The sequence below is a fragment of the Sinohyriopsis cumingii genome, chromosome 6 (genome assembly GCF_028554795.1).
Source record: "Sinohyriopsis cumingii isolate HCF-2022 chromosome 6, ASM2855479v2, whole genome shotgun sequence".
Lineage (NCBI taxonomy): Eukaryota > Metazoa > Mollusca > Bivalvia > Unionida > Unionidae > Sinohyriopsis > Sinohyriopsis cumingii.
In genome coordinates this window covers 124,740,019-124,759,646 of record NC_142966.1, presented here as the reverse complement: position 1 = coordinate 124,759,646, position 19,628 = coordinate 124,740,019, and the positions used below count along the sequence as shown (strand labels likewise).

General features: G+C 33.2%; 1 protein-coding gene across 1 annotated transcript; it reads right to left on the bottom strand.

Moving 5' to 3' along the window:
• Positions 1-4,660: 4,660 nt before the first annotated feature.
• On the bottom strand, positions 4,661-19,171 carry LOC149797888 (uncharacterized). Its single transcript, XM_089962921.1, has 6 exons — positions 18,869-19,171; positions 17,270-17,306; positions 16,041-16,237; positions 13,811-14,066; positions 10,649-10,880; positions 4,661-8,073 (listed from the first exon to the last, which is right to left on the bottom strand). The coding sequence occupies exons 3-6, from the start codon at positions 16,119-16,121 to the stop codon at positions 7,971-7,973; spliced, it is 672 nt and encodes a 223-aa protein (XP_089819047.1). The 5' UTR covers positions 16,122-16,237; positions 17,270-17,306; positions 18,869-19,171; the 3' UTR covers positions 4,661-7,970.
• Between the last annotated feature and the right edge of the window lie 457 nt (positions 19,172-19,628).

Sequence of the window (19,628 nt, the reverse complement as noted above, 5' to 3'; positions counted from 1 at the left end):
TATATATATATATATATAATTCATCAATTAGAAATCTAGAGGGTGTATTCAATGTTTCCTGTTGGTTGTGCTTTGTGAAGATACACATACATTCATGGGGTTTAACTTGGAGCTGCTATGATCTCTTCCCTTCAGTGCTCAAAAATCTGCCATCTATGACCCTTCTATATCTATATTGGGACCCTCCCATATTTTAAATGAATTGCCAGTTGGATTTGTCCTAAAAGCAAAAAACAAAATTTGCTTTATTTTCTGAAAAATCATGAGTACTTCAGTGGAATGTCGCCTATTTATTCTGAAGTTCTTGAATATCACCAGTAAATTAAAAATATCCAGCCCCATGCTGAAGATCTATTTATAGGTCCTCTACCCATATAAAGATAGGTTGCTTACTTGTATTGAAAACTATATACATTATGTGCAAAGTGAAGCATGTGACTAATAAATTGGGAACAGCACCATCTATGATTGCCATATTTAATTGGTTACCTATAATTAGCACTCATTGGTCATTCATGAATAATAATGAGCTGTCCCTTGCTCACATGTACAGTGTAATACCTGGATGGCTAAAAATATCCTAATAGTACCTATGTCATCATGACAATATTGTTTTAAGTGAAATAAAAAAAAATTTAGTGAACAAAATTAAACATAAATGTTTAAAAACAATGTAAAGCATAAATTATTTGGGTACCAAGTACTGGTTTAAATCAAGACCTTCTATAAATCAAAACCTTAGAAAAAAGGTCACACAAATTTTATTTTTGAAATACACAACAGGTGATGCTCGTTTGACACTAATTTGATATATGTGCTTTCATTTTAATGCCATTTACATGTATGATGAAGAAATAACTTTCAATTTGCACCTCTTTGCTCATTTTTAAACCATTTCTTACGCCATTTGCTATGACTCGAGCACAGCTCATGTATGTGCATTTAGATTACTTAAAATTTATGCCCATTTGATTTATGCCATAACTTTAGGAATGCATCTATGGTATAAACTGAGAAACACCTGTGTTTTGAAGACAAATAAACAGAGAAAATGAATAAATTTAAAGCATTTTTTAATTTCCTTTTATTTAAAGTGTAGCAATTTCTATTTTGTATCAAAATAAAAGTAAAGACTATGGGACTTTGTGGAGTTTGAGTCAGAACAAGTGATTATTTTAAAGCTACATGCCCTGAGCTGGACATTATCCAGACAAGTATGATTCTATATGAGACAGCTGTGAAAATAACCAAAGAACATCCCAGAGCTCAATAACCTCTACCACATGCAGGTAATGATAAATGCAGCTCCATAAAGAAACATGTGAACAGTCACACAACAACAATATTCATCATCCACTAAAGTTTAAGCCTCATTGAGGCCTTGCAAGAATGAATGAAATACCAAATTGCTCTCTTGTATACCCAGCTGCTTGAATTCTATTGGCTGATTAAGCTAATGCAAGACCGATGGTTTACATTGATTGGAGAGAATCCCCATAATCCAACTGGCTTGTTTCATTCTTTAGAGAATAACAATAATTCTTTGGTACATGTGATTACATATCTTTAGATAATTTTACTGAAAACATAAGGATGAATTAAAGGACAGGTAGAATCTTTCATGGGCTGTTCAAAGATCATTGAGAACAAATACAAATGTGACATACATTTGATATGACAGATAAGGCAAAATTCAATACGTAAAAATATATGTTTATACTTGTCAAAAGACATGGACTAAAATGATTGGGTATGACACATGCTGAAATAAGATGCAATAGACTGAAACTGCCTTTTAGAGGTACTACAAAAATTTGATTTCTTTGCAAAGATAAAATGGACCGACTTCAATACTAACGTTGGGCTTTTCAAATTAATAACATAAAATGAGACAATGAAAGAAAAACATGTTCCATCACTATTTTAACTTTCATAATGTCTGTGTTGTCCAGACATTTTCAAATATAATATCTCCAGTAGATTTTGCAGCAACTTTGTCTCAGTTTTTTCTTGTGCACATTATTTATTATATGTATTTGGTCATTACAAAAACTAGATATAGCTAAAAGGAATTTCACATACTTCAAACAGGCCTATAACTAAAACATTTTGACTACTGAGTAAAAAGGTTATATGGTTGATATTTTGAAATTGTTCTCTTTACTGAATTGCAGATGGAAAAAAAAAACACATGGATTTTTTGTTCATAGCACTATTTTACATCAATATAAAAGTATTTTTAGCAATTATATACATTGGCAATATAAACCAATAAATCAAAATTCCATATTAATAACAACAGTAAGACTTTTTTAAAAATGACTATCAAAACATTTATCAGTTTATGATCATGGGATTGAACAACAGTGAAATGACAAGAGCAAAATTACTTTTTTACCACTTATAATCTTTTGTATGGCGCTAGATAGCCTAACAGTGCTGGTGTGCCATAAAAAAATAATCAATCAGTCAATCAATCAACAAGAGTAAAATTGATCAATTCATGTAATTAACACACAGTGAATGTTTTACAGAGTAAAATTGTGTATGTCATGTTATAAGGCAGACGATAGAAACTTGAATATTGTCATATATTATAATCTGATTTATATGAATCCCATATTGGGAGTAAAGAAGAACCATCAAAGAGCCTAGAGACTGGGGTAGAATTACACCAGGACTGGTATCTAAGCCTTCTCTGAAGATATGTATGACTCACCACCGAGGTCCCCATTTTCAGCACTTTTATGTCTGAGGTCCCCACTGTTATATCTTTAATGCCTATAGAATATACCAGTATAAGTTTCATTCCTATAAATGATACAAAAAAGCAAACTGGTATACAAAATATTCTACACTTTTGGTTCATCAGCTAAACTTTCAATAAATCTTGCTTCACTTTCATTGCAATTTTTCATTGTAACTAGTTTACAAAGTCAAAATAAATTACCTTTGTACATTTTTTTAAATATCTTTCATATCCTTCACAAATGCAAAGATACTTGTAAAATCTTTGTAAATAAATAAATAAAGGAGTGTGAAGTACAAATCAAGTACTGTAACGTAATGTGCCACATGCCCAAAAGCCTAGGTGGAAAGATTAATATCTGGTGAGACATAGAATGAGAGGTATATTTTTGCAAAATTCTAGTTCCAATAAGGCTAGGGTCTATCGGCAAAATTTTTACTGAAGAAATGGTGAATTCAGCTCTAGAAGATTCTGTGTCTCTCTTAGGTATTTAAATCATTGCAATATTCTCCAGATAAATATCTCTTGATGTAAGACCATATTGTATTTAACAGTAACATAAATTTAGATCAATTTACTGTACAATACTGTGCATGAAAATGCTTGGAGTGTAGGAGCCATGACTTACTTGAGCAGAATATACAATACCAATAATTGGAAAGTATGGTTGATTTGAAAATAATGTTAGCACAACTTTTTTTTTCTTAACTTGATTAAACAGATGTTATAGAAGCATCTTCTATTCTAAATGAGCAAATTAAATCAGTTCAAAGGTACTACTCATGTTGCTTACATGTATGTAAGCCATATAATTACATATCCATGTCATAAAAATGTTTTCTTTCTTTGTGATGGGACAAAATATATGGACAACATAAATTTGTTAAAATCTTGGGCTACATAAATTATTTTGTGATAGCTGGAAATTATATCATTTATTTGACTGACATTACCTAAGAGAGGCCAGACATTGATGTTAAGTGAACTAATGGCAAGTAAAAAACATGACCTTTTTCAAATGGTCAAATAAAAGGGTAACTATTGTGATACTTGTCAATGATATGCATGTTTTTGATCATCTTGATTTTCTCTTGACTTTATCTACTTGTCTCCCAAAATTTTACCACAAGCCCATGACATATTGTGCCACAAGCACTTGTCATATTGTGCTACACACCAGTGACATATTGTGCCAAAAACTCTTGATATACTGCGCCATGAGCAACTGATATATTATGCTGCATATCAATGAAATAGTGTGCTGCAAACCCTCAACATACTGTGCCATAAGCCCTTAACATATTGTACCACTAGCCCTTTACATATTGTGCCACAAGCACTTGAGAGTTTATGCCACAAGCACTTGACATATTGTGCCACAAGCACTTGACATATTGTGCCACAAGCACTTGAGATATTATGCCACAAGCACTTGACATATTGTGCCACAAGCACTTGACATATTGTGCCACAAGCACTTGACATATTGTGCCACAAGCCTTTGACATATTGTGACACAAGCCTGTGACATACTGTGCAGATTTACTCATTCATCATCTTGACCAATGAGTATTATTGTTGATGGTTATTGTGAAATAAGTCACATTATATAGATTTGGGACCGGAAATGGGACTTTTTAAAGAGTTCATGTATTTCATCAGAATTATCTTGTATGGGAAATTGCCATAAATGAACTGTTAGTACTGAAATGCATGCAGTGATATCATGATTCCTGTATCGAATATTTTAATGCTTGAAAAGATTCAATATAAATAAGCTTAATAAATACTCTTAGGCATGAATATGAAAGACGATGAAAGGAAGTATTACACAGGGAAATTAAAGCATGGTATGATACCTAGACCCAATCTGCCAAAGTTAATCAAGCTCATTTTACAACAAACAATATATAGAAAAAGTAACATTTTATTAACTTCACATTTCTTGAAAACAAGAGATCGCATTCAGGTTGAAACAAAAATTTTAGTGAGACAGACATGAATCATGTTTCCTGATTATGCATCATACTAAAAATGTGTGACAAAGTTACATCTCAAAGACATGTAAACCTACATCACATGTATTCCATTATGAATAATCTTGTTTATTTTCATATTCAAAATTTTAAGGTAAAAGTCAAACCTTTCATTGCAAAAGTAATTAAAAAGTACACCCTTCTTTCAAACAATTAATGTTCATGAAAACTGGGACTGTATTAATTACACAATAATTATGGACAGTAATAACATTCCATGTATTTTTGTCTATAATGCATGGTTTGTTTTTCTTCTGTGTACAAACAACTGCCTCAAAACAAATACTTTTGCAACAACACCATTACCAATTATAGGTCTTAATACCAAGAAAGGCTCCCACAAAGGAGTTGATCAATAAAATGTATTTGAAATTCGCAATTCCTAAATCTGTAACACTATGTTAAAAATATTTTTAAGTTGGTAAATATTATATAACAAGATGAAATTGAACTACGTGAAAACCATATTTGATTTATACATGTAATTTTACAAGAATGAAAAGAATTTAAAGATATCATTTAAAAAAATGTATAGCAACAAATCACCTACAAAGTAAAGTGGTTCCTCACTATAATGATAATTAGGAGAGTCCTAAGGGGAACTGTATTATAGGTAAGGCTACATTATACTGGGGTGACACTCCTAAACAGAACTGTATTATAGGTAAGGTGACCTTATACTGGGGTGAGAGCCCTAAAGGGAACTGTATTATAGGCAAGGCTACCTTATACTGGGGTTAGAACCCTAAAGGGAACTGTATTATAGGTAAGGCTACCTTATACTGTGGTGAGAGCCCTAAAAGGGAACTGTATTATAGGTGAGGCTACCATATACTGAGGTATTGTATAAACTTATTTATAAGTTGGTTCCAACTGCAAACTGCATAGACCCAGATCTGCCATTGCATGATGTAACAGTCTGTGCAGTTTGTCGGGAGTAATCACTAAATCAAACAGCACAGACACTGATCTGATCACTAATCACAGATCAGGGTCTATGTTGTTTGTTAGGAGTAATCACTAAATCAAACAGCACAGACAACACTGATCTGATCAATAATCACAAATCAGGGTCCATGTTGCTTGCAGTTGGACCCGATTTATAAGTGAGTATATATGGTGTATTATAAGCAAAACCAAAATGTATTGAATATAATGGAATTTCTGATACTGTGTTATACTAAGGTTCTTTATAGTGAGGGTATCACAGGACATGACACATAGACAGAAAGTCTCAATATATTATATCAAAGGACACTGACACACAGACAGAAAGCCTCCCTTTATTATATCTCAATCTAATGCAACCAATATTTTATTCTCAAAAAGATTCATTTTTTCAAGCTTTGCACATAGCAAATATGCAATTAAATAAAAAAAATAAAAAAAAAGGATAAGCTAAATTTAATTAAATCTTATTTAAAATATGAATGGACAATAACATGTTACAAATAGACTAGGAGTAAAAAAATAAATGTATGCAATGATTAAAAAACTACTTTATAAAATATATCAAACAACTATTATATAAATACAGTATTTCTTACAATGATAAGCCCAGAAGAATCTGTCTGTAAAATGTGATTAAGTTGCCCATAGTTTGTTAAATCTGGGGATGACTAACCCGATAGCATGGGCTTACAACTTATCTTTGATTAAAAATCCACATTTGTACATTTCCTATTATATTAATTTCATCTAAAAACAGTGTTATCAGTATTAATTTTTTTGAATGACTGAATTAGTCATGGAAGAACAATACTAACACTAATGCAGCAGCAAATCCAGAAATGAAAATGACACATTTCCTTGTACATAAAATAATTAGGTATATCAATCCTTTGGTTGTTTTTTATTTACAGCTTGCCACATCTTGGTTGAATGTTTTAATATTAAATTTCATAAACAATTAAATTTTTGGGTTAATTGTTTAGAAACATCTCACAGTTCAGCTTGAGCTAAAAGAATATCAGGATCTATAGTATATAAATATATAATATGCAGATTAAATGACAAAATTCCATAGATGGATCGTATAAAACCTCTGACTTACCATTCCATAACATTATTATAGATGTTAATATGTTGATACTTTCATTTGTTTCTAACATGAGCAATGCCACACAAGCTCATTACAAAAGTAAAAGGTAATGTCAGAGTAGAAAATGTATGTGTGGCAGCTTGTGTTATATTACTAAGTTTAAGGTATCTAAGAGATTATTTCCATAAAAAATATAAAAAAATACATCTTTAACTTTGTTCGGTTCCTGACACACCCACACTGGGTGTAGTGATTATAGATGCCTGCTGAACATTGCCACAAAATTTTGCTCAACATTGGAAAGATTCAGCAGGTACAGAAAAATGACTAAAATGTCTCACAACCTTGAGTTGTCTTGTGACCCTGAATCATAGCCATTATAAATTTTACAGAATAATTATTTTCAGAGTTTACTTAAAAAATAGTGAGAATTTTATTAAAAAAATTATATGTCCTTACCGCTGAGGTCAGCATGTAATTGTGAAATTGACAAGATCCTAACTGATATATATATATATATATAAATCATTAAATAGAAGAATATATATATCATTCAATGGAAATCAGCCAGCACAAAAATTTTCAAGGATAATAATTTCACTGTAACTTTGACCTCAGAGTTTAATATGTTTGACTAATATGTATGATATATCTAGAGACGATATTTATATTAATGTATTGTTCCACAAAAGCATATTCCATGTTTCCAAATTTACAGTGGACAGACAAAAAATGACTAACAAATACAGCACAACTTTAGAATCTCTGACTAAAGTACCATGGGTAAAATCATTTTTGTCTTCATATTTTGGGATGTTTCAAGTTTTTGAGGTCACAGTTAAATGAATGTTTCATGCCAAGAGAAGACAATAAATTTATTTGGTCCAGAGTAACTGCACATGGTTTATGTCTGAATTATTGCTCACTTAATTTGACCAAGTTACAACCCTTAACTTGAAACCAGAAACTTGAATGCTGACATATAATAATGTAAACACACATAAGGTACCATCCAATGATTTTACCGAGAGTTTGTAAAATGAACACTAGCACAATATGGATGTGCAGATCGACTGACAAAAAGTTACTGCATCAATAAATAGCATTCAAAAAATCAATATTCCAATGTATTTGCCATTTAAAATTAATCATCATCTAATTGTGAACGTTCCCTGGCCAGGTAGTAATTCTTGGCATTTTCATAGTAGTCTTCATTTAGCAAGAGACAGTCATCTGACCCCGTCTTCCTGAAAATGGAATACATACATTATGTATAGTGATGTAAAGCAGATATGTGTAACTTCCTACAGGCCATGGGCTGGATAAGCAATTTTTAAAGTCACACCCTATGATGTAAATAATGGGATATAATTAGATGGCAGGCCATAGTTTCCACATGCCTGATGTAAATAAAATATCAAGCTTTAACATACATTATGGTAAAAATTAAAATAAGAAAATCTTCCTGCAAATGAAATAGAAGCAGAACAGAACAATTATGAGAGAGTTGGGCCCTAAAACAAATATACAGAGTTCCTTTGTGATATCATTATGCTAAATGCCTGCACTATCAGATAACAAGATATAAGTGTCACTTTTCTATAACTAGCATTGGCTTCATCAATAGCAAAGTTTTGTATTTAAGTTTTAAAAGTCCTTACTTTAATGATTTTGTACAATCCAGCTACTGTCCTATATTTGGTAGATAAAAGCACTCAGCTTTTTCAAGTTTATTGTTCACCATGCCCAAAAAATATTCTCAAATGCTATAATAGTGGAAATTCTTGACATTAATATTGGAAATGAACGTAATTTAAACACACCATTTGTTAAACACATATTTGGTCCTAATAAAACAATGCTCTAGAACTGGTTCTCTCATCATTAAACTCAATTGTCCTAAAGGGGTCAACACTGAGTAAAACGTTCTCTTCATATGACCAAGCTAATCTAAATAGTAGTTTCTGATTGGCTTAATACCGGTGATAATGTAATAGTGTGTGATTTGTGTGTGTGTGTGTGTGTGTGTGTGATTTTGATTTTTAGCATAGCTTTAACAATTTTTCAGTCATATCGCTACAATATCTGCAGTGTGACAGTTTATAGTGATGTCTAGTACTGGAGCACCATGCTGCAGACATGTAGTATGATGTCCAACCCAGTCACATTATCCTGACACCAGGTCGGCAGTCCTTGTACTAGCCTCTTAATGCTGAGCGCCAAGCAAGGCAACTACTAGTACCATTATTATAAGTCTTTGGTATGACTCAGCTGGATTCAAACCCATGGCCTCCTGCATTCAAGGATAATGTAATTATAATAGTATAATTATGCCTAGAACCAGTCTCAGGTAAAAAGATGTTACATACAATCCTATTTTTGTCTGTACACTTTTTTAAATTATATTTTCCTGTGTACAAATAGTTCTAGGTTAAAGACAAAATATAATTTTCTTAGGTACCTAAAATGTACAATTTTAATTTTTAAAAAGATTCAAATTACACATATATGTTTTGTGTGGAACTCATGCATACACGTTTTGGTGATCCCAGTGAGAAAAAACAACCTTGAGACTGGGTCCCTGATTAATCAATCATTGTTTTGTTGCCTGTACAGGTATCACTTTCCTGTTATTCTTTATTTTCTGTATCACTTTCCTGTTATTCTTTATTTTCTGAGTAGCTATTGTTGTTGTTATTTAGATGACTTGCATGAGCATATGTTTGAAGTTTTTCTACTAACCGCAAATTTTCTAAACTATTGCATGTAAACACAAAGCTTGCTGTATTTATTCAGTTGCATGAGTTTGAAAGAGTGATCAACATTGGCAAAGTAGGTTGCAGTGACCTAATCTTTAATGCTCCAGTCATTATTTAGTTTCATTTCTTAAATACTGTTGATGGTACAATCATAGAATTTAAGTATGTTTATTTCCAGGAATGATCTTCACTGCCATGAAAATCAGGTCAAATAAACCTATTTGTGTTGCTCTGATCACTGTGCAAGGTTTCTGGATTATTCTGCTAGCATAGTGAAGAAGGCAGAACAATTTTCTGAATTATTGTATTGTCTAAAAATAGCTCACACTTGTCCAGTGTGACTAGGCAATGCCTAAACCAAGTAATGTATTAGAATTTGAATACACATTAACTATAACTTGTCCAGTGTGACTAGGCAATGCCTAAACCAAGTAATGTATTAGAATTTGAATACATATTAACTGTACCTTGTCCAGTGTGACTAGGCAATGCCTAAACCAAGTAATGTATTAGAATTTGAATACATATTAACTATAACTTGTCCAGTGTGACTAGGCGATGCCTAAACCAAGTAATGTATTAGAATTTGAATACATATTAACTATAACTTGTCCAGTGTGACTAGGCAATGCCTAAACCAAGTAATGTTTTAGAATTTGAATACATATTAACTATTGCTGAATTTCCATGACTGTGTCTCTAATACAGCTTAAGGATTCTGTTAGAGGTCCATGCAGTCTGATAGATATATTGATAAATAGACATATAAAATATATTTAAATGGTTAGGTTGGATAGAAAATTTAATTTAAACATTAATTTGGATACATATTCAGTGGAAATGAAGTGAATCAGACAAAGCTACCCACACTTTATAACGCACTACCTACAAAATTATCACACTTTTATATAGGCTATAATGTAAGGTCAGAGTCATGGATATTTTTGATTTTATTAAAATTCTACTGTATGTATGTAACAACTGTTGTTGTTGTTGTGTTTAACGCCATTTGTCAGCAATAACTGAACCAGTGGGCACTGAAATATTGCTATATTTTGCATACCTTGATCCATCACAGAATTTAACATTAAGTGGCGTCAACCTCTCAATGACTGCAGGTATGTAGTAGGATTTTCCATAAGGTTTGGCCAATACATAGTCTTTCTCCTGCAGATGTGTGATTCTTTTCATGTTCTCCTTGTTGAATACATGGACAATTCTCTGGGATATTGTAGCACCATCACTACACTGTACTTTGTATTGCAGATCCCAGCCACTGATCCCTAGCACTTTACCTGCAAGTTGGTTATGTTGAGTAGGTAAATACATGTTTAGCTCCAAGTACACATACCATCAACATATTGTAATAGTTCAGTTATATTTTTGAAATATGGAAAATCAAAGCAGGAGAATAAAAATTGACAGTCATACTCCCATGAAAAACCCATCCAATACTGTCAAAAAAAATTGGCAAATTTTTATTAAAGAAAATGATTGCTAACGACAAGTGAACCTGCCACTTTTAAAATGTGTATCAGGTAGGCTGCTAGACATAGGAGAAATATGGTTGTAGGCATTAACTGATTTATTTGATTATTTCTAATCAAACTTTTGACAGAAGAGTCAAACTCATACAGACTGAAGACTTTGACTATTAAAAAGATCATCAAGTACTATTTTCTCATTGAAATATGCTGGTATCATATAGGCATGGCTTAAGTATTTACTTACAAGGGCAAAATGCTGTCACAGTATGTTTCAGAAAACCAAGTTCAAGGACAAAACTTAGCATGAAAAGCTACGGTAAAACCTACACAAATTTGACTGCTTAAAAATATATAATTTTTCCTTATTGAGTTTTTGAAAACTGCTCATTTTGAATTTTGGTCTTCAAATATTTAAATTTACCAGAAATAAAAGCATCAGGACTCTCACAAATCCAATCATAAATAAAATAAAATAAATAGAAAATAAATAAAATAAATAAATAAATAAGTAAATAAACAAATAATTGTTCCCAACAGCATGATTTGTAAATGAGTTCATGATGGCAATGACCTGAACTCATTTATCAGTTTAATACAAATTGTCATATTCTCAAGTACACCTGTTTCCATAACTGCAGCATAACTCAATGAATTATCCAAACTTTATTTGAAGGCTAACTCAGATCCTTTATTCACTGCAGAAATTTCAAGTGTAGCATTACATCAATAAAAGGAATTTACATTTCATTACACTGCCATGAAAGTATGTCTACCATGAAATAATGGTCAAAACTATAAACCAAGCCAAGCTTATTTCATCCAGTAATGAAAGATATATAGAACAAAATCACACTAATGCCAACTTTGACCCACTGAACTCATATGCTGTTATTAGCCCCACCCCCAATTTTGAAAAGTTTCAGGTACCTGGCAAAAATTCCAACTCAAAGGGTTTATTTTATTTATCATTTGAAATTTCAAACATTGCTTATCTATTATTTAAAAGTTCGAAAATTCTTACTCAAAGGACTTATTTTCATTTAAAAGTTCTCATCAACAAAATATATCTTTCATAGATACTCTTCTGTTGACTTTTCATGTACATGTATTATACTTATGCTTGGATTCAAGGTAATGGGCCACTTACAGCTCTAGCACTACTTGTTTACAGTTAGATTCAAGGTAAGGGGGCCACACATAGCTCTAGTACTACTTGTTTACACTTAGATTCATGGTAAGGGGTCACATATAGCTCTAGTTCTACTTGTTTACACTTACATTCATGGTAAGGAGGCAACATATAGCTCTAGTACTACTTGAACACACTTAGATTCAAGGTAAGGGAACCACATCTAGCTCTAGTGAAGAAAAATAAACCCATGTTGATATGACCATCCAATTCTGGAGGAGTAGCAATAAAAATATTTTTAAAATGGCCACTGTGACAGCCATAGTTAAATGTTCAAGAAGTATGGACCAAATAGACCTACCAGTTTCATGGCAATCCTGTGGGTAATAACAACAACAAACATGTGCTAATGGATGGATGGATAATGTGCCATTCCAATAAGCTTTTCTGGCCTATGATCAGAATTTGACCAACCAATCTGGCATAGAGGCCTGTTAGTATTTGACAAATGATTTGCTAAAAATATGAATGAAGGAAATACAAACTGAAGAAACCTTGAACCAACTGTTTTCATAGCATATGCAATCAACAGTCTTGGATGAAATTTCTACAGACAGGACGCTTTTCATTCAGATATTCTGGCTAATTTGCACTTGCATCTGGGTATTAGGCATGTCAGGGACAATGTCAATTTCAGGCCAGCTCTGGCTAATTGCGCTTGCACCTGAGTATTAGGCAGATGTCAGTGACAAGGTCAATTTCAGGTCAACTCTGGATAATTGCAATTGCATCTGGGTATTAGGCAGATGTCAGGGACAATGTCAATTTCAAGCCAAATCTGGCTAATTGCACTTGCACCTGAGTATTAGGCATGTCAGGGAAATGTCAATTTCAGGCCAACTCTGGTTAATTGCGCTTGCACCTGGGTATTAGGCAGATGTCAGTGACAAAGTCAATTTCAGGCCAACTTTTGCTAATTGCACTTGCACCTGGGTATTTGGCAAATGTCAGTGACAAGGTCAATTTCAGACCAGCTCTGGCTAATTGCACTTATATCCGGGTATTAGGCATATATCAGTGACAAGGTCAATTTCAGGCCAACTCTGGCTAATTGCGCTTGCACCTGGGTATTAGGCAGATGCCAGTGACAAGGTCAATTTCAGGCCAACTCTGGCTAATTGCACTTGCATCTGGGTATTAGGCAGATGCCAGTGACAAGGTCAATTTCAGGCCAACTCTGGCTAATTGCACTTGCATCTGGGTATTAGGCATGTCAGTGACAAGGTTAATTTTAGACCAACTCTGGCTAATTGCACTTGCATCTGGGTATTAGGCATATGTCAGTGACAAGGTTAATTTCAGGCCAACTTTAGTCTCCTGCAACAGGTTTTACAGTACACTGAAATGTACCTCATCACTTTGAAAGGTCATTGCATTTGTTCTACATTAAAAAACTGAAGTCAATTAAAAAAATAACAAAGAATTATCATGAAGTTACAAGTTGGTACTGCATAAAATGACATAAACAGCATCCACAAATGAACATAATCCAATCTAAAGAAATATGTAAGTCATTGCAGGATGTAACATTTGTATTCTAGATAAATACCTAAAAGGTATCTTCCATTATCATCATTCCTTGTGAGAACCTTTCTTCCAATAAAATCTTTTTCACACTTCCTTATGTAACGAACATCAGAATCATACTGGTCTGATGATATGGTAAAAATGTCACCCAGGTCCACCTCATCAACCTCATCATCATAAAATTTTACTTCAACCTCTCTGTTATGCACACTCAGCACTTTTCCTGGAGCATAGCTGTTCTTGTACTCTGGATGTGGTGCAATGACGTAGTCATGATGCTACAAAGAAACATAAGCAGTATGAATCAGGATAAGAAATGTCTGCAAGTAATTGTACAAAACTTTTTCTGTACTGGACATTTATAATAGTGACACTTATTTTAGCAGGACAGTGTAGATTCTGGTCTGCTAAATTAATTATGATGCTAGTTATCCTCCATTGCCCTATTTGATACTATAGTATTCACCTTACCCCTCGTAGTTTGTACCTCCCACCAATTTAAAAATGGAAAATCCCAGGGATATCAAATTCACAAAACTTTTCTGGTTCCTGGAAAAGTTCATTTTCAGTGAAGGAGTAATATCCTTAGACCACACATACATACAATGTATTTCATTCATTAATTTATAATTTCTAAGCTGATTGTTGCTAGTGAGTTTTCCCAACAATTTCATACTTTTGTGCATTTCAAACCATATGGGAGGGTTAATCTTTTTTAGTAACATGGTGGTCATATTTGCATGGCAAAGTCAGTTTTGTCAGACAACAGGAGTGATGTAGTTCATCATCTTTGACAAGCTCTGAATAATACTGTAAGTTTCCATAAGATTGGGAGTTACATCTCTTTGAACCCATGTACATAAGAGTTACACTGCTTGCTCTTTTTATTTTGTTAAAAAGTTTGTAAAAATATTAAAATTAGGCAATGCAAATACAGTTTTTACATTGTATGTATGTGTAGTCCAAGGATTATCACCCTTTCATAGGAAATGAACTTTTCCAGAAACCAGAAAAGGCTAGTGAGCAGACTCATTGTTTACACTGATAACTCTCTGCACACAAGATGACAGCATTATGGACCCTCTAGGGAACATCATGTTTGAAATTATAAATGAATGAAGAAATCAACTAAATTGTGAGTATTTTTATATCCTAGATGCTTTTCATTTTTAAAATCACAAGTGGGGGGTACAAACTGCCAGGGGATTGGGTGAATAAACTAGATGTCAAGGAAAACAGACAGATAAAAGTGTGTACCAAATGTGCTAAGGTTTGTGCTCTGGTAGAAAATCTCAGATGTTGATAGGACAAAATCAGTGACTGCTAATATCGCTTTATCCTGATTGATTAAATTAGCATATTAGGCATCATAACATATGATCACTATGCCATATAATATACACTGTGATCACTATGCCATATAACATACGCTGTGATCACTATGCCGTATAACATACTCTGTGATCACTATGCCATATAACATACTCTGTGATCAATATGCCATATAACATACGCTGTGATCACTATGCCATATAATATACACTGTGATCACTATGTCATATAACATACTCTGTGATCACTATGCCATATAACATACTCTGTGATCACTATGCCATATAACATACTCTGTGATCACTATGCCATATAACATATACTGTGATCACTATGCCAAATCCTTTAATGAGAAATCAGTAACATAAGGTGTGAAACAGTCTTTTATTTCTGTGTTGATATCAATAGAGTAAGATGATCTTTTGCTTAAATACCTTAAACACATTTTTATATTCTTATATCCAAAACTGACAATGTGTTCTTTGGCAAATATTGGATATCTCAGTGTCTTTATCATCCAAATCCATGTAAGAGGATTAAAACAATGATTGCCACTTTGCAACATAAAGGCTGCCTTAATCTACTGAGTTGCTCCCTGAATGTAGAATATGCATTTACATGTCCACCATCTGCGGTGTTATCTTGAGAAGCTGAAGAACACTTGTGCTAGAAATTGTTGTAAAATCATAAGCAGGAGTAGGTACACTCCAAACTACACAAACCCAGATCTGCTGTCACATAATGTACAGGCAGATCTGGGTCTATGCAGTTTGTTTGGCATAATCAGAAGAACAAATAAAATAGACTCATATCTACCAGCTCATTATGTAATGGCAGATCAGGGTCTATGTTTGTTGCAGTTAGACTGGACTTGTAAGCAAGTATATATTATAGTGTTTTACAAAAACAACCAGTCTTGCCTGTAGATTGACAGCGGTATTTTCTAAATCAGTGAGAATGTGGTCTCGAGGGATTTCCTCCTGATGTCGAGTTTGGTCCATGATAATATAAGACTGGTTTTCCAGTTTTTCTAACACGGTTCCCCAGTAGTACCATCCATCATCGGACCAGCGTGCCAAGACTTCCTCTCTTTCCTCTAGTTCTCTTAGTACATGTACTGAATTAAAGGATAAAGAACTCATAAATAACTTGAACTAGCAAATGTGTTCTCAATTTTCTTTTCTTGTTTTGCAAATTTCTTTCTTTAATTAGTCATGCTTACAAAAAGATAAAACAAATACTGACTTGATGATTTAAATTGGAGTGATACACAATTTTTTGTGTGCAGATTCCTTTTATGAAATATTTATCTACAATACTGATTGTTGTGAATACAATTTTACAAAGGTAGATCTTATAAATTCATGATTACCAAGATAGTTGTGGAGATCTCTCTGCATGATTAAAGTAACAGATTTTCCACAATAAAATATACTTAATTAAATGAAAGGTCTCTAGCAAATAGTATAGTAGTGTAAATTTTGTACAGCATTTACTGTTTTGATCACTCTTGTTCTACCATTTCTTACTAATTTATTTTATATTTACCAGTGTGTCATTATCATTTATGAATTTTTATTTTCAATGTACCATATGTACTCACTTGTAAGATGAATCCATCCATAATTTGTAATGAATATTCAATAGAACAAGCAGCACAGGTCCTGGTCTGCCAGTGCATTATGTGACAGTAGATCAGGGTCTATGTTGTATGCAGCTGGACTTGACTTATAAGTGAGTAGCCATGGTAATTTACTTCAAGTGTGGATATTCCACTTCTTTTATGGGTCAATGTTCCAAACTGTGCATTTGACCATAAATTAAAAACCATCAGTTATCTTCTTTAAAAACCCAATGTTTTTTTAAAGATGTAACTTCAATAGAAGCTTCTCTGCATTTTATTTGATACAGTTTGAAGTATAAACCTGTTCTGTACTTGGTAATACCTTGCTAAAGGTAAAATAAATCTCCTAAAACTTTTGCACATGGTGTCAAACGTCAGCCAGGGCAACATAGACAGTATTAATCATACATACTAGACAAAAGTCATAGTCATGATCAATGAAGAGTAAAAATCTAAACTGTATCATAAATTTTAATGACTCTGAAGGATATGGAATTTTTAGCGCTAAAAATGAGTTTTTCTTACCTTGCTTGTTATTGTCTAAACTGTCTGGTACATCAGGCTGAAAATGATGCAGCAAGAAAAATAAGTAACATTACTGCCGACTGTGGAAGACATCTTGAAATAAACCAATATTTAGAGGCCGCAAAATGTAAAACAAAATTCCACAACGGTGTTTTAAATGGTAAACAGTTTTTTGTTTTGTTTTTCTAAATGTGTGTGTGCATATGTATGATGGGATGGTGTGAACTGGACCACATTCACAATTAAATCCAAACATTTATGAGGGCATTACTTAAAGATTGAATTGTTTTTAAAATGGTAAAATGACAACAAGAAGACAATAAGTAGATTAATCACATGAAATATCTTTGATGTCTAAATCTTGAAAATTTAAAACAGGACTTTTCTATGACACGATGCCACCTCCATGTGACTACATGTTATTGAAAAATGTATATCCTTAGCTTATTATTTTCTGAAATTAAATCATTATTCTGACGTGTGATCATTCATTTAAATGAATGTTTGCTTGCTACTCTTTCTTTTAAAAAGAAATAAATTTTCTATATAAATTTGTGAAATTGAAATGCTGCGGGATTCTTAATGTTACTGTATCACGTACATAACAACCCAACAATAAATTTACGAGAATTGTGTACAGACTGTAGAAAGTGTGTCTTCTTTAACTTTCTTCAAAATGAGCTTGCGAAGTGTAAGAACTGTGTGGCAGTGAATATTTTCTTGTTGTCTATTTACTTAAGAGTTGTTGCACTAAAAGTATTGGACACAGTCTGTACTCCAACACAATCACACCAGATGAGCTGAGTGGCTGCTTATAAAGTTTCTCCACTGAGGCCAAGCCAAAATTCTTATCCTCAGGGGTCACAAGAATGCCAGCTCATCAGGCACGTGAATATTATAAGAATTCCTTGAAAAATGTTCATGTAGCCATAAATGGGATTTTAAAGGACACTATAAAAGAAATCGACATTGTCAAAGACAAAGAATTCAAATAAGCTCATTCAATGTTAAATGCAATATCAAGAAATTTCACCAGAATAATTAGGGAAAATAAATTCCACATCTTCAAAGATATAACTGACTTTTCATGCGACTCCACCTTTAGCAACTGCACATTTCACATCACTTTAGAAAGGTGAAAGGGCCTTGGTATAGAGTTAATGCTGGTAAAGAGTGAATTCTGTGGCACATGATCAAAATGTCATTGCTGTATATAGCTTATTTCATTATTACCCCTTTATTTGGTAAAGGATTACATCACCTTGTTCCTATTTCCATGTTCATTGATAAAAACAGTTAATATTAGTTTTGCTTCTAAATTTAAGTTGGCACACTCATTATATCAACTTTTATGCCTAAGGTCATGGTCATATGACATAGAAGAAAGGAACTGACTAAAAGTTAAAAAGAATGTCTTTTTTTTTGTTTTTGAATAAAATAAAATATGCAGAAACCAAGGGCAGCCAATGCCTAACATGTAAAGTATAAAGTTTCTCAATAAATGTAAATTTGACAGTCATCAACCAGTTGTTGTGGTTTGTACAGATTAGGTATTCTGGAGCCATGTGAAGAGGTTAATGAAAGAAAACTATATGTTACCAAAATTCAAATGTTGGGGCCTCGAGTTGCCGAGTGGTCTAAAGTGCTCTCTGTTACGGATCACTGCCATCTCACCTCTGTCTGCGTGGGTTCGAGTCTTGGGTTCGGCCAATGAGGGTATGTGAGAAAGTTTGCCAGTAGCTTCTCGTGGGTTGGTGGTTCTTTACAGGGTTTTCCCAGGTTCTTCCTCCACCATGTATACTGGCTGTCATGTATAGCCTATCTTGAGCTGCAAAATGACGTTAAACCCTACAACACACTAATACACTGATCTTATGATAGAAAGGAAGAAAATTGGAATTATAAAGATTAAATGATCATGGTTGAGTATTTATCAAAGTGTTAATTTTACCTAATCCCTCACAAAGTAAATTAAGTCCAGACTAGGTTCATCAGTTGGCAGCATCCTGTACATTTCCTTCATGTTAGTTTGGTTAAGTAGTTAGCAGCACACTGCGCATGATTTTCCTGCATATAATGCACAGCCTAAGAATATTGATTCAGATCTACCAGTCACATAATGTGCACAAACATTTTGATCCATCCTAAATGATTTCAACCATACAGCTTACAGACCCCGATCTGCTGGTTTATGATGTTACATATGGATTATGTGATTTAAAGGTGTGCATATATTTCTTTTTGTAAGTAAACGATTGCCTTGGTAACCAAAACTGAAATTGCTTTTTTAAAAATTAAATTGAGCCCCAGAAGTCAATGCATGAAGTCTGATATACACGTTTCCATTTGCATTGAACCC

Bases quoted from the DNA above. Each gene is read 5' to 3' on its own strand.
- LOC149797888 (XM_089962921.1), bottom strand. From the start codon at position 16,121: ATGGACCAAACTCGACATCAGGAGGAAATCCCTCGAGACCACATTCTC. The intron at 14,067-16,040 runs GCAAGACTGGTT...GTTTCTTTGTAG, and splicing joins ATACCGCTGTCAATCTACAG to CATCATGACTACGTCATTGC. The intron at 10,881-13,810 runs GTATTTATCTAG...ACCAACTTGCAG, and splicing joins TAATGGAAGATACCTTTTAG to GTAAAGTGCTAGGGATCAGT.